This window comes from Archocentrus centrarchus, chromosome 7 (genome assembly GCF_007364275.1).
Source record: "Archocentrus centrarchus isolate MPI-CPG fArcCen1 chromosome 7, fArcCen1, whole genome shotgun sequence".
NCBI classification, from domain to species: domain Eukaryota; kingdom Metazoa; phylum Chordata; class Actinopteri; order Cichliformes; family Cichlidae; genus Archocentrus; species Archocentrus centrarchus.
Genome location: NC_044352.1, coordinates 28,943,595 through 28,958,905, shown reverse-complemented (window position 1 = coordinate 28,958,905; position 15,311 = coordinate 28,943,595). Strand labels below are relative to the sequence as shown.

Here is a 15,311-nt window from a genome sequence, read left to right as displayed (position 1 = left end):
AACCTCGAATTCAAGAGGAACAATGCGCTTTTCATCCTGATCGCGGAACACTGGATGAGCTCTTCATCCTCTCGAGGATATCTGAGTGTGCGTGGGAGTTTGCCCAACCAGTCTACATGTGTTTTGTGGACTTGGAGAAGGCATTCAGCTGCATCCCTCGGGGTATCCCGTGGGAGGTGCTGCAGAAGTGTGGGGTGCCTGGCCTGTTGTTGCAGGCCATTCAGTCCCCGTACAACCACAGCGAGAGCTTTGTCCATATTGCCGGCAATAAGTCGGACTCATTTCCTGTGGGTGTTGGACTTCGCCAGGCCTGCTTTTTGTCACCGATTCTGTTCATAATTTTTATGGACAGAATTTCTAGGCATAGCCAAGTAGCGGAAGGCTTCTTCCTTGGTGGCCTCAGAATCTCATCTCTGCTCTTTGCGGATGATGTGGTCCTGTTGGCTTCATCAGGTGGTGGCCTCCAGCTTGCAGTGGAACAGTTCACAGCAGAGAGTGAAGTGACTGGCATGAGAATCAGCACCTCTAAATCTGAGGCCATGGTCCTCAGCCGGAAAAAGGTGGAGTGTCCACTCTGGCTCAGGGACAATTTGCTGCCCCAGGCGGAGGAGTTTAAGTATCTCGGGGTCGAGGAGTTTAAGTATCTTGGGGTCTTGTTCATGAGTGACGTGAGAAGGGAACGGGAGATCGACAGACGGATCGGGGCTGCGTCTGCAGTGATGCGGATGCTGCAGTGGTCTGATGTGGTGAAGAGGGAGCTGAGCATGAAAACAAAGCTGTTGAATTACTGGTCAATCTATGTCCCTACCCTCATCTATGGTCATGAGCTTTGGGTAGTGACCGAAGTAATAATATTGCAAATACAAGTGGCAGAAATGAGCTTCCTCCAAAGGGTGGCTGGCCTCTCACTTAGAGATAGGGTGAGAAGTGCAGCCATTCGAGAGGGGCCCAAAGTAGAGCTGCTGCTCCTCCACATTGAAAGGAGCCAGTTGAGATGGTTCAGGCATCTGACTAGGATGCCTCTTTGGCGCCTCTTGGGTGTCCTACCAGGATGAGCCCCTGGGGCAGACCCAGGACATGCTGGAGAGTTTGTATCTCTTGGCTGGCCTGGGAATCCCTTGGGGTTCCCACGGATGAGCTGGTGGAGGTGGCTGGGGAAAGGGAGGTCTGGGCTTCTCTGCTTAGGCTGCTGCCCCGCGATAAGCAGAATGGATGGATGGATGGATGGATGGATGGATGGATGGATTTTCTCTGTATTTTTTAGGGTTTTTACCTTACAATAAAAAGAGCCTTGAGGCCACTGTTTGTTGTAATTTGACACTATATAAATAAAATTTAATTGAATTTTATCCCCAATTTAAACTTTTCTAGCTTGTTTGATTTCATATCTTATCCACAGTATGTATTGGATGCAGGAAGTTTAACTTCAACAGTGACCCTCTTTCAGCTCTGGTATTTCACTTATTGACATTCAAAACAAGAAAGGGGAAGGAAGTGTACACCTGCTTAGGTGCCCATTCTAAAGTTTCAAAAACATTTCTTAGCGTATTTTGGTTTGACACTTGACAAGTTAATGAAACACAGCTGCTGGTTGTACAGAGCACAGAGAAGCAGACGAGTGTTGGAAGACAGAAAAGCCCCTTGAGGTGATTGGTTTTTTTCAGCACCTCAGCATAAGCCCTGTATTGGTAGAAAAATGACAGCAAGCTTTAAAGTGTAGTGCTTTAACAGCACATGCCTAGTATTTGAAAAGTCCATCCTCATTGTCATGTTGCCCTGTTGTTCAAAAAAATGAAGGGAACACTTGAGCAATTTTAACATTAATTTTTGATACAATTATGAATCCAGGCTTCAAAGGTTTGATGATTTTGGCTTCCACCGACCACTGTTATATAGTTTTTTCTCAACAAACTACATAATTACGTCATTAAAGATTTTCAACTTGCAGGAATAACCTTTCAGTAGCAGCAGATGTAAAGTGTCACATGTAGATGCATCTATCATTGAAATACTATATATCAAGAAGGATAGATAGATAGATAGATAGATAGATAGATAGATAGATAGATAGATAGATAGATAGATAGATAGATAGATAGATAGATAGATAGATAGATAGATAGATAGATAGATAGATAGATAGATAGATAGATAGATAGATAGATAGATAGATACTTATTATTGTAGGGTCTTTATCTTACAATATAAAGTGCCTTGAGGCAACTATTGTGGTTTGGCGTGACATAAACAAAATAAAACTGAATTAAATTGAATTAAAGAGATTTATGTATGGACTACATACATAAATTAAGTCTACATAAAGTCTACTTTTTTTTTTTATAAAGTCTACTTTTAAGATTAGGTTTCAAACTTTTTTCACACTTGTGTTGTTTCCAAATTTCAATGTCTGTCTATCTTCATTCTCCTAGCCCAACGACCCCTAGTCCCTGTTCTTAAAACTGATCATGATCATGATGACTCTGCCTTTCCACAGTGCCATCCTCCTCCTCCATATCTCCACCTTAGCTCAGTTTTCCAGTGCATTGCATCCAAAGTCTCAATAAACTGGCTGCTTACTCTGCTCCACCACCACCACCAAAGTCTAGACATAGGTAATCTAGTCACTTTCTCCTACCTACATCTGGGATTAAAATTTTGTATATTCAGATAAATTTTGCTCTTTTCTTCCAAGTAATCTGTCCTTTTTAAACTTCCACCCATTTGTTTAATTCATCCTTACAGCCACTCATCCATCTATTTTTTCTCAAGGCAATCTGTGGGACATAATCTCTCCCGCTTGTCTGTCTGCCCTGAGATGCATCTTAGTCAGATGTTCAGACCACAACAGCTGATTCCTCTGAATGCAGAGGAGTAACAGCTCTCCTCCGTGGCCCCTCCTGAAATCTCCTCACCCTATCTCTAAGGGAGAGCCCAGTCTTTCTTCTGATGAATGAACTACTCACAGCTGAAGGTTTGAATTACTGCAATTTTTCTCTGTTAGGTAAAAATGTTGCCAGTGGTACAAAGAAAAAAGGCTATTGATGAACTTTTTATAAATAAGATTTATTGGAAAATGTAAAGCTCTGTATATTCATTGTGTGTGTGTGTGTGTGTGTGTGTGTGTGTGTGTGTGTGTGTGTGTGTGTGTGTGTGTGTGTGTGTAAACAGGTGTGTAATGCATAATATTGACTCAGCATAAGTGTAACTATAAAAGCTGCATGTTGTCAGTTAAGGTCACTATGCTGGAAAATTCTGATTTCATGCCAAACAGAAATATTGACTGAACTCCGTCCAGGAGTTATTCTTTGTTATGGAAAGCTAGTCATAGAGCGACAAACCCCTTTGGAAACCTTTCTAGCATGTGATCTGTTTTTACTTGAACTCATTTCAGTCTCTGAGGAAGTCGCAAACATCCTCCTTAGAGGCACCGTTTTCTTGACAGTGATGATGATAAGGAAACGTGTAGAGGATAACCCCCCCCCCCCTTCTTCCCAATGATTATTTTGCAGTCATAAAGATAATCTGTTGTCTTGAACTAACTTATAGTAAACTATAAAACACGACCTATAACCTTATAAATCAATATTCCTCTAGTTTGCCTGCTTTGATTTGAAGTCATTTGGAACCTTACCTGTCATATCTTCATTTCCAACTGTCTAAGAAAGGTGACTGAACCAAAGTCAGATTCACATGGCTCTGTGATTTATTACAATCTACACGAGACATAGACTCAAATGCAAATTGTAGGTATAGATAATATACCTATAAGTTTCAAAAACATTTCTTAGCACATTTTCAGTGCAACACAACTGCTGGTTGTACAGAGCACAGAGAAGCAGACGGGTGTTGGAAGACAGAAAATCCGCTTGAGGTGTTTGGTTTTTTCAGCACCTCAGCAAGTGTCATGCCGCCCTGTTGTTCAAAAAAAATGAAGGGAACAATTAATAAACACTTACTAAATATTAACAACAGTTGAACTTCATTTGTCTTTATTAAACACACAAATAATAACTTATGGTCTAGGCTAGAAAAATTATAGGAACCTATTTTTTATTTATTTATTTTTACAAGCGCTACTTGGAGTCAGGGGTTCTAGGGAGTGAGCTGAGACTGTGTGTGCGTGTGTGTGTGTGTGTGGGGGTGGGGGGGGTGGGGGGGGGGGGGTGTAGAGGCACTTTAGCAGTCACTGCGGGAACTGGATCCAGTGCACCCTGGACAGGCCACCAGTCAACCATTTACTCTCACATTCATAACTATGACCAATGTAAAATCACTAATTAACCCAACACACAGGTCCACATCTGTGAACTATGGAAAGAGACCAGGATACTGTGACAGCACAGAGAGGACATGCAAATTCCACAAAGAGAGGCCCCAGTGAGGAGGGTAGTGCTAACCACTCCACCACTATGCCATCCCTTTAGTGTCTTCAGTAAAGATATAAAATGTACAACATATTGTGCTAATAGTGTGGTCAGATTGTGTTTATCTTTAATTCAATTTAGTTTTATTTATATGGCACCAAATCACAACAACAGGTGCCTCAAGGTGCCTTATATCTTAAGGCAGGGGTAGGGAACTCCAGGCCTCGAGAGCCGGTGTCCTGCAGGTTTTAGATGTGTCCCTGATCCGGCACACCTGAATCAAATGACTGAATTACCTCCTCAGTCTGCAGTCAAGTTCTCCAGAGTCCTGCTAATGACTTCTATATGTGATTCAGGTGTGCTGGATCAGGAAAACATCTAAAACCTGCAGGACACCGGCTCTCGAGGCCTGGAGTTCCCTACCCCTGTCTTAAGGTAAAGGCCCTACAGTAAACCAGAGGAAAGTAACACAGTAGATGTAAAACCCAACAATTTGTACACAAGCTCTTTGCAGCAGTGGGGAGCAAAACCTCCCTTTTAACAGGAGGACACAGTGCCAGTTTCAGCAAGGGCAGCAAACTACCTCGACCAGTTTGGGGTGAGGGGAAAGTGAGGAGCGAGGAAAAGAAGAAAGAGTCAGCAAACAAGATCGAGCACTCGACAGGCCGGTGGGGCCAGTAACCGCAGACCAGGAACAGCTAGTTCCAGAGCCAGAGGTACCTGTACAACTGCACACAAGAGCATAAAGAGAGAAACAACCTGGAAAGAGAAGGAAAACGTTGCATGTCAAATTTAGAACCTGTAAACAGAAGACTTCCAGCAGATTATCTCTGCTTAATATCACCTTTTTCAAACTCATCCTGACACTAAGCCAAGAAATGCTTACAAAGCACCCAAAATTCAAATGAGGTTTTTCATGGGTTTCTATGGTAATAATTTTATTTCTGGTGCTTTGGCACTAGATGATATTCAGAAGCTCAAGCAAACCAAAAGCCAAGCAGTGATGTCAAACAAAAGAAATAAAATTAAAGTTGAGATAAGGTGAAGATAAACTGTCATTAGAAGCAGTTTTAAAAGGTATCAAAAGGACAATTAAAGCAGCACGTGAATGCAATTTAAAGAAAGTTGCTGATTCCACATGCTTTATTTCCTTCAGCAGTCTTTGCAAGTAGTCCTGGAGGTAAAGGCATTGTGATGTTTAGATCTAGGCCTGGACAGGCAGGGGGATTGCACTAAGGCTGTGAGATAGCTCACATGGACTCACAGTGTTTCTCCTATGGGGCGAGAACTCGACTGTTTGGAAAGTGATCTGTAAAATCTTAAAACCAATCCTAAAATTTACAGGGAGCAATTGGAGAGAAACACTGGGATTGGGGTGATGCCATGCAGTCTGGTAAAACATTAAGATGCTTAGCTGCTGCTGTGTGAACTAGTTGGAGGAAAGAGAATGTCTCATGGCGATTTATCCAAATGTTTGGACATGAAAATCAAATTTATGCTAGCTGTAGATGCAAACATTTCCTAAATCCAGTAGGAGCCTCCTTATGGAATCCTCAGGTGTCAATCAAAAATCATCATGTCAGAGGTCAACAATACTGACCACTTCGTAAATAAGGCTGATAACAGCCAACCACTGTACACACATTCCTGCTGGCGGCCTGAGATGAAACAGTGCAGGAGCGTAGATTCAAACTGTCATCTTGATCATTCGAGTAACTGTCAGTTCAAGTGGAGAGACGGTCAACAATGAGTCATTTTACAGTCTGTCTGCACACACCCAACTCCCCTTCTCACGTGTATCATTTCCCCACCTTCCATCCTACAAGATCACTTACTGTAGCATACTGTATTACTTTCACTGAGCCGCCCACTAAATCTTTGACACATTTATTATGAAGCCCAATTCATGGATTCCAAGAAAGGGAGTAAAACACATTTGATTGTGTACCTACCCCTTCCTCAAAGCTCACTCAGCTTAGATCCCAAGAAATGACTTTGCTGATATGATACGGCGGTATTTGTGCTTGGGTTACTAAATAACTGAGTCAGTTAGACAGCTGTTATTGCTATTGCTAATGGCCCATAGCCATTAGTCATCTCCATAAAATATAATGAGTAATCAAATAAAACATCAAGCATACATCCTTCAAGTCATCTGAATGAGCAGTAGCCTCTTCATGGTGGATACATTTGTTACTTCTATGTTTATTTCCTGTTATAGGTATTGAATGAATGTTCTGACAGTCTTTCAAATGCAAAGTTGATGAAAGTCTTTCTAATCTCTTGTGATCTCACCCTCTAAGATCAAACATGATGTCGTTTTTCTTTTAATGATGAAGTGCAGCTGGGAAGGTTTTCCAAATTTACATTCATCAGGCCCGATTAACTGACCGGCAGCACTGCACGCGAGTAAAACAGTGAAACCAGAGACTGTTTGCATGTACAGTGGTGCCCTGGTGGGAAGATATCCCTCTGTCACCACCTGTCACCTTATCAGTGACTACATGGAAATGAGACCTTTATATATATATTGTGTATCTTAAGCACACTGGCTGATACAAAGGCTGTGTAGCTTGTGTGTCATTTGTGTTTAAATTCAGCTGGTGTTAGATCAAAAAGGCAGTTTCATTCTGTTTGCATTTACTTCACCTGCAGGGGCTTTTTTTTTAAGGGCACAGACTTGGATGCTGTTGACAAGAAAATTAATGTTGCTGTCATGTGAAGAATATATTAGACTGAATGTGTTTATTGTGCTGCAGGATGATGGGTGTATGCTTTGTGTGTGTGTGTATTTATGGGGGTGGGGAGACAGTGAGCACAGGTAGAAAGAGGCACGGAGGAACACAAAAAGGCAGAAGGGGTGTTGCTCAGGCAAAAATGTGTATTACTTTCCTTGAAGTTCGGAGGCGTTGTCCTCCTCCCCTTCCTCCTCCTCCTCCCCGCCTCAAGGCCAAAACTCTGTTGAAGCCATTTACATAGAGGGCTAAAAGGGGAGCTGACAGAGCAGGACAGGTGATACCGGCCAACAGATGCTGAGGAAGGACGACCCAGATCTGACTGACACAGCTAGCTATTACTCAGCCTTTGAACACACACACACACACCCACTCACACAAACAAACAGAGACATACCACAGAGGACAACGTGAGCCTGAGCGAGAGGCACAATTAACACCCCAAACTCCCTGCTGGGAGCTCCAGAGTAAGTTGGCTTTGACTCAAGAAAAATGCTCTGTCAAGTGCTGAGGGAGTGAGCTGAGCTCAGCCCACAAAGATCAAGACAGGATCATTTGACATCTTCATCATCTAGCAGGTAAACTGAACTCTTGCTCTACAAACCGCTTCGAGACTTTGAGCTTTTTATAACAGCTTGTAGCTCACTAATGTTAAACTCAAAGGCTTTAAATGTTGCACTTTAATATTTGTTTCCATTTGACTGTTTTCTTTAAAAGTAAAGACTTTAAATACTACTTATTGTCCTTGAATTAAACACAAGAGCCAAACTCCAGATTGTATAAGGTTAAGATAAGGTTCCTTTACCTGATCTCCAAACTGTATTGAACCTGTGTTACTATTGTAACACAGGTGGGCTACACCCTTCATAATCTGCTGTAGCAGCTGCACCAGTAGTTGTCTGTATATTCAGGTTCTCAGGTGTGTGTGTGTGTGTGTGTGTGTGTGTGTGTTGCTTCCTACTTTGTCCTTTGTGTGTACACGTTTCCTACTGCACAGATCTGTTTTTGCCCTGGCTAACCTCATATTCATTTAAACTGTCTCATGCTGTCCCCCCCGCCCCTGATTCAAACCGTAGATAGGTCGAGTTACATTTACCTTTCAAATTGAGAACAGGTAGTGCAGCATTATAGATGACAGTTGAGCAGCAGATGCACCCAGTTGAGCCTGACACAAAGAAGCGGGGGGGGGGGGGGGGGGGGGGGGGGGGGGGTAGTACTTTACATGCAGGTTGGGAAAAAAGCCTCTCATTTGGCTAACACACAAATAAGCTATAATGAAATAGGCCAGTGGGACAGGTGAGAAAACACACGTGCGATTGTTGTGCAATTGCGCGTAAAAGTGAAGGTCAAAGCAAAAGAGTGCTGAACAACAATAAAGATACCTGGCCATGTTTTGAAGTGTTGAAGGCTGAGCAACGACTGACTTTGAGTTAATATTTGACCCAATATCAGATTAGTCCCAAAGCCTTTTGCACAGCCTTTCCTCTACGTGAAGTGTTCTGCTTTTCATAACAGTCTGTGGCTGTTATTTAAAAAAAGCAATACTAGAGAGAAAAAAAAAAACAGTCAGCAGGGGTAAAAGTGTGTGTGGACACCATTCCCTTTTTGGGGGTTGTCTTGTTGTTTCCTCTCCAGTGCACCTGTTGTCACTTTTCATTTGCACTAATACAAGTGAAATGGATTCATAGTGGTTTCTGTTTCCTAACTGAACAGGCTGATATCCTTAAAGTTTAACTGACTTTGTGTTATACTGCGTTTTTCTAGCAGTGTACTTGGCCTACTAATACCTAAGCAGTGGCCACAGGGGCTGCGTGGCTAATGATAAACTCTAAAATATTACATTCTTTACACATTAACAGTTCCACATCTATGGAAACTTTCCAGAAGCAATTTTCATGTGAGCAGCTCTGTGAAGTGTCCTTAGAGCATTCCTTCTGACCAGCCAGCAGATTAAAACCTGTAAACCTTTAACCAACAAGTTTGTTACCAGATTACTGGGGATGGAGACAGTTGTAGATGTCATACAGGAGATATCAAACACACAGCTGAGACTTATCAGTTCAAATTTAGTTACTTTATTACTACATTCAAGTCAATTCAATTCAACTGTAGTTATATAGCACCAAATCACAACAAACAGTCGGCACAAGGTGCTTTATATTGTAAGGTAAAGACCCTACAATAATTACAGACCCCACAGGGAGCAAGCACTTGGAGATGACAGGAAGGAAAAACTCCCTTTTAGCAGGAAGAAACCTCCGTCAGAACCAGGCTCAGAGGGGGGGGCAGTCCTCTGCTGCGGCTGGTTGCGGGTGAGGTGAGAGAGACAGGACAACAGACACACTGTGGAAGAGAGCCAGAGATTAATAATAACTAATGATTAAATGCAGAATGCAAAGAGGTGAGTGAAGAAGAAAAACTCAGTGCATCATGGGAACCCCCCAGCAGCCTAGGCCCATTGCAGCATAACTAAGGGATGGTTCAGGGTCACCTGATCCAGCCCTAACTATAAGCTCTATCAAAAAGGAAAGTTTTAAGCCAGCAGTCTGAGAGTAAATTGCTCTATTGGGGGTGATACGGTACTATGAGGTCTTAAAGATATGGTGGGGCCTGATTATTCCTTGTGTGTGAGAAGAAGTATTTTAAACTCTATTCTGGATTTAACAGGGAGCCAATGAAGGGAAGTCAATATAGAGGCAGGGAGTTTGGGTGGGCTCATCAGAAGTCAGACAGTCTGAGGTGAACTTTGGTTTTTACAGTTTGAAACTTGTCCGGTTGGTCGCCATTGTTTTTGTTTTTGTTTTTTTTGTAAGACGTTGAGCTGGCTCTGTGTGTCTTTGAGAAACATAAAATACCTCATGTGAACCTCTATGTAGGTGTTTAAATATTTGCTAAAGCCTTATGTTAAACGTTTACCCACGTTCACATGTGTGTCATACATTCCATTGTTAATGTTTCAGATCCTTTTTTGTGTTGTTTCCATCTGTGTAGTCACTTTTGAAGCTACTTTATCAGCTGTGGTGACATTGAAATGAAATGAATTTTCAATTTGCTGCATCAGATACTAGTCACTGGCAGTTTAATGTTATCTGGAAGTCTTCTTCCTGGTATTGTAGGTGAGCCAGGCGTCCAGTAAAGTGCCACGCCCAAAAAGTAAATTTTGATTTGAATTAAAGGGACCCTGAGTCAGAATCTGTGCTTAAAGGAGTCTTTGAACAGATAAGATGTGTAAGTATACCGAGAAATCTCTACTAAAGCATGTTTGACTTCAGCAGAGATGTGGAGGGAGAGAGCTGTCTGTGCAGGAATGTCGAGGGTAGATGGAGCGATTAGATGGAGAACAAGCAGGGACTTTGTGTAGATGGGAGAACTGGGGCAAGACCAGCCCTCAGGGCGCAGAGAGGAGAACACCTGTGCGGACATCTTTCATCCCTAATGCACACACAGTCTCCCTCAAAATTAGTGACTTTTAATACCAGAACTACAACACAAACTGGAAGGTTATTTCCATGTAATATTACTATCGAGCTGACAGCATAAAACGAGGAGGCAAGACTTGAAAGTAAGCAGCAATTCTCTCATCAAGGGCTGGTGTCCTGCAGATGAGTTAGATCCTGCTCCAGGTCACCCACGGTGCCCTCAAACTTGGTATATTAGTTTCTGCACAGACGTAGACAAAAAGCTACATTAACAAAGCAGCCTGTGTGCATCCCTGATACTCACATACCCACAAAAATTGTTCATCACCTGCCAGAGGCAAGACACACCCAAGACCTCCCTGAAAGAGCTGTAGACAGACACTATCCATGCAGGAAAGCTACCACTTAAAAGATTCCTATACAATAGGCGGTGTAAACTCCAGGCAGTCACACAGAGACGCTCTCATCTCTTTGTGTACAAGCTAGCAAATATAATATATGGGTTAAAAAAATGTGAGTACACTAAGTCACATCCAAAATAAAACACACAAATGCAACAAAAGATATGTCACCACTCAACAGACATTTTTATATATAATATAAAATCCCATTACATTACAGATGAGGAAGGTAAAGCTCTTTTTGCTAAAGCCTGTTTTTGCACTAGTTATTAAACAACTATATTATCCTACAAGTGAAAGAATTATAACATTGAGGCAATACGCACAACTTGAAGTTTGCTTGCGCAGTCACCGGTTAAGTCACCGGTTAAATAAGTTATATTTTTATAGTCTCTGCAACTGATTAGAGATGTAGCATTATGCACTGTACAAAGTCTTGCAGTACTACGACACCCAGGAACAGGAGTGCATTCTCAAAACGGTCTGTGTGACTCATAAAATCGCACAGGTGCACCATACTTTCCATTTACGCACTGAGCTCTGAAAGTCTTTCACCCACTGTGAACATCTGATAACCCAGTTGGCAGCGACCAGGATGTTCGACAAATAGTGCTCAACAAATAACAAACAAGGGATTCTTGGGTTTCGTTGACTGACTCATTCACTCATCCTGCATTACAGCTGTAACCTGTACAGAGTGTTCGGCCAGCAGATGTTAATAATTTCTATGATTTATAGTGGAATTACAGGTCTTTTTTTATGGTTTGCTTTAGCTTTTCCTTAAGGCCTGATTAAAATGTTGTCATGACTGTAATATCTTTATACAGTTCCCCTGAGAACACTGTGTTCATCTACACTCACGCTGTACCTGCAGAAGTGCCCACTCTGTGTGAGGGGGCCGAGGACTTCTTTTCATTACTGTCTGGCCACTAAACTGACTCATATGTTTGTGCTTGTTGCATTGCAGCTTTATCACACAACACACTCGACCCATTTTGCATCATTCCTGAATTACTCACTGACAGGACAAAATCCTATCAGCTTTGTAATATTATCAGCACACTGAGTGAGGGTAAAAATAGTTGGGGCACTTTGTTGGCCTGACTGAAAACTGGTCTGCAGTTACTTGCAGTTTCTGTGACATTATTAGAAATATGAATACTAATCCATACATTTCCCTCCTTCTTTCAGGATATTCAGAGAGTTAGGGGCAGACCAATAAAACACCAGAGCCCAGAGGAAACTTGACAAAGGAAGTGAGACGTCAAACATTTCTAAAGATGGAAGAAACTCAGCAGGTCTGGCACGTGACGATACCCTCCCAGGAAGACGCTGGAGAGCTACAAAAAAAGGTGTCCGTAGCAAACCAGCCAGAGTGCTCCATCTGCTACAACACCTATGACAATGTCTTCAAAACACCCAAGCTGCTGCAGTGCACCCACACCTTCTGCCTAGAGTGCCTTTCACGCCTCAATGCACTGTCCAACCCGAACAAGAACGACAGCAACTCAGACCTCCGTTGCCCCGTCTGCCGTCAGGCCACCATTTTGCCAAAGGAAGGACCCCCGGCCCTGGCCACCAGCCGTGAGGTCCTCTGCGAGCTGCCCAGCCACCAGCAGCAGGAGGAGCCGGTGTGGCTGGAGGGGGAGAGGCTGTGCTACAAAAGCAAGCAGAATGGTAGCTCGGGGGACCCTGACAGTCCCACAGCATTCTGCATCTGCATTGACATTGGGGCCACCAAGAGGGATATTGCTCATAACGAGCCCCCATCGCGGCATCTTAGTGTGGTAGAAAGAGTGGCAGACTGCAAGAAGATGCTTCTCTTCATTATGCTCCTGGTGCTGCTCATTGCGGTTGTGTTGTGGCCTCTGCAGTGTGTATTCAGCACTGGGAATATTCGCTGCATCAGCGAAACACCCCATCCCACTGTCAGTACTACCCCCACCACCACTACCGAGGCCATTTTCAACGGACTGGCAGGATAAACTTTGAAAGTACCCTCACTTCACTCTAAATGGTTGTAATGTTGTAATGACACATTTGTACTGTTATGTGATGTTTTCATTTTTTTTTTTTCTTACCAAATTATTGTCCTTAGAAGTGTGCTTTGTTATTGGCACACACAAACAACATCTCAAATTTTTACTCTTAAAGGACCCACAAATATTAAAGCTTCTATGTGTAAGCTTTTTAGACATCTGGCTTCAGTGCCCCCCAGTGGTGGTTCAAAAAACTACATGGAGGCAGACAGGGAGAAAACTAACAATCACTGCAGCCATTTTCACTGGAGTGTCGTGCCATTGTGTTATATGACTCAAGAATTATTTAGATTTTTTTTTTTTATTAATGGACTGAAATTTCTTGTTCACACAGGCAAGAATATAAACTGTATATAAAAGATGGACGTAGCCACTGTGTCTGTAAAGTGAAGCCAATGTGGATGTTCCTCAGCCAGCAGGGACAACTTCCTACTCCTCACATGATTTATTACCTCATTTTCCTGAAGGCTTATCATATCAGACCCACTTATTATGTCTGTTTAAAAAAAAAAAAAAAGATGATGATGATGATGTTGGTTTATTTATTTATTTTTTTATTTTTCAAAATGGTAGTCTATGAACCAGCAGCTATGCCCATCTTTTAGAGTCTGTGGGAATGACACACAGTGAACACCAAACACCACACAGTGAAGCAAGATTAACACAAGCTGTACTTATTTAGTGGCACAAAAAGGTGAAGAATCTTTACACTTTAATCTGCACTTGTATTTATGAAATTAGATATGATTTTGCTGGCTGTTGATGGGCTGGAACACAGCAGGGTCGATTCGTCGTGGCGCAGAAACCGGCCGTCTCCAACCCAAACAGTGAAGCTTTAAAATGTTGGCATTCAGACGTGAAATTTGACCTTTGGTTTGCAAATGTGTGGCTGGCAGCACAGAACCTCCGCAAAAGAGAATGAATGTAGTGTTCCCAGTGCGCCGCTTAAAACTGTATGTAATGTGCATTTAATTGTTTAATTGTGTTTTCATAAGTCCTTTTCTACAAACTTTAAATTAAAAAAATAAAATGATCTCAGATCAGGATTGTGGAAAATAAAACATTTGAGGGAAAGTGATTGGGGTTAACTTTTGAGGGTCATCACATGTTGAGTGACGAGTTTCCATAGCTGACATATTCCCCACACACACACACACCACACACACACACACACACACACACACAAAGCTGCTCACACTCTTTTATGCTAATTAAAGCAAAGCATAGTCTCAGCATCAAGTTACCAAACCAACCGCTCGCTGTCCGCTGCTCATTCACTCCCCGTGTAACCATTAAACCATGCTCATAAAAGCCCGCTCCTCCTCTGTCTGGATAGGAAGCCGCCTTTATTTCTTCCTGGACTCGGCGTGTCACATGAAGGAAAACATTAGGCTGCGGGGCTTTCCAAAGCTCATGTGTCATATGAATGATAAGAGTTTAGGTTCATTTCTAACCTTCATTCAGAGGAAGGCATAAAAGAATAACTTCCTGAAGTACGAGCTGAAGCTGCCAGTAAACACGGTTAAACAATAAATCTGCATGAAAGACAAAAATGCTGAATCACAGCCGAATCAAAGTTGTTTCCTCTAAATAGAAGAAGACAAAATAAAGTCCTTGCATTAAAAAAAAATAACAGTTGGCAAAAATTTGTCTCTATAATTAAAGTGATCTTTTTTCCAGAAAGAAGCCTTTTATAATAATAATACATTTTTACCTACTTACAATAAAGAAGCATTGAACAGCCGATTTTTTTGTGACTGGCAGGAAAAGAAAACTGTCTCATTGAAATTCAGCCAGGAAAGCATTAATTTCACACTCATCAACTATTTTATTTGCTCTAAAGTTACAAAGCACATTTTCTTGAAGCCACTTCAACCATGAAACACTGGTGTTTTTCTGGGTCGGCTTCCCTGCCTTGCTTTTAGTATTAGTATTAGCAAGTTAGTGATCAGTGAGCAGCATTGAAATAATAAGTGGAGTGAGCAAGACGGAGAAGCACAGAAATGTATGACCAGTCATAAACACACCCCATGATTCAGCAGCTTGTAGAAACACCTTTAGCAGGAATTAAAGTAATTTTTTTTTTTATATCTTTATCAGTCTCTCACAATGTTGCTTCTCTTCATTGAGGTTTGCATTTGTTTATGCACAGCTCTCTTAAGATCCCACCACAGGTTGAGGTCTGGACTTTGACTGGATCACTGCAGCACTTTGATTCTTTTCTTTTTCATTTTGTTGTAGATTTTGCTGCTGTGCTTGGGATCATTGTCCTGCTGCATGACCCAATTTCAGCAAAGCTTCAACTGTCAGACAGATGGCCTCACATTTGACTCTAAAATACTTTGGCATACAG

General features: G+C 42.1%; 1 protein-coding gene across 1 annotated transcript; it reads left to right on the top strand.

The window, feature by feature from the left end:
* The first annotated feature begins 7,367 nt into the window (after positions 1-7,367).
* Positions 7,368-13,939, top strand: rnf223 (ring finger protein 223). Its single transcript, XM_030734417.1, has 2 exons — positions 7,368-7,677; positions 12,111-13,939. Exon 2 carries the CDS (start codon positions 12,200-12,202, stop codon positions 12,902-12,904), a length of 705 nt encoding a protein of 234 aa, XP_030590277.1. The 5' UTR covers positions 7,368-7,677; positions 12,111-12,199; the 3' UTR covers positions 12,905-13,939.
* Positions 13,940-15,311: the final 1,372 nt, after the last annotated feature.

What these genes read in the sequence shown, in the direction of transcription:
- rnf223 (XM_030734417.1), top strand. Translation starts at nt 12,200, where the DNA reads ATGGAAGAAACTCAGCAGGTCTGGCACGTGACGATACCCTCCCAGGAA.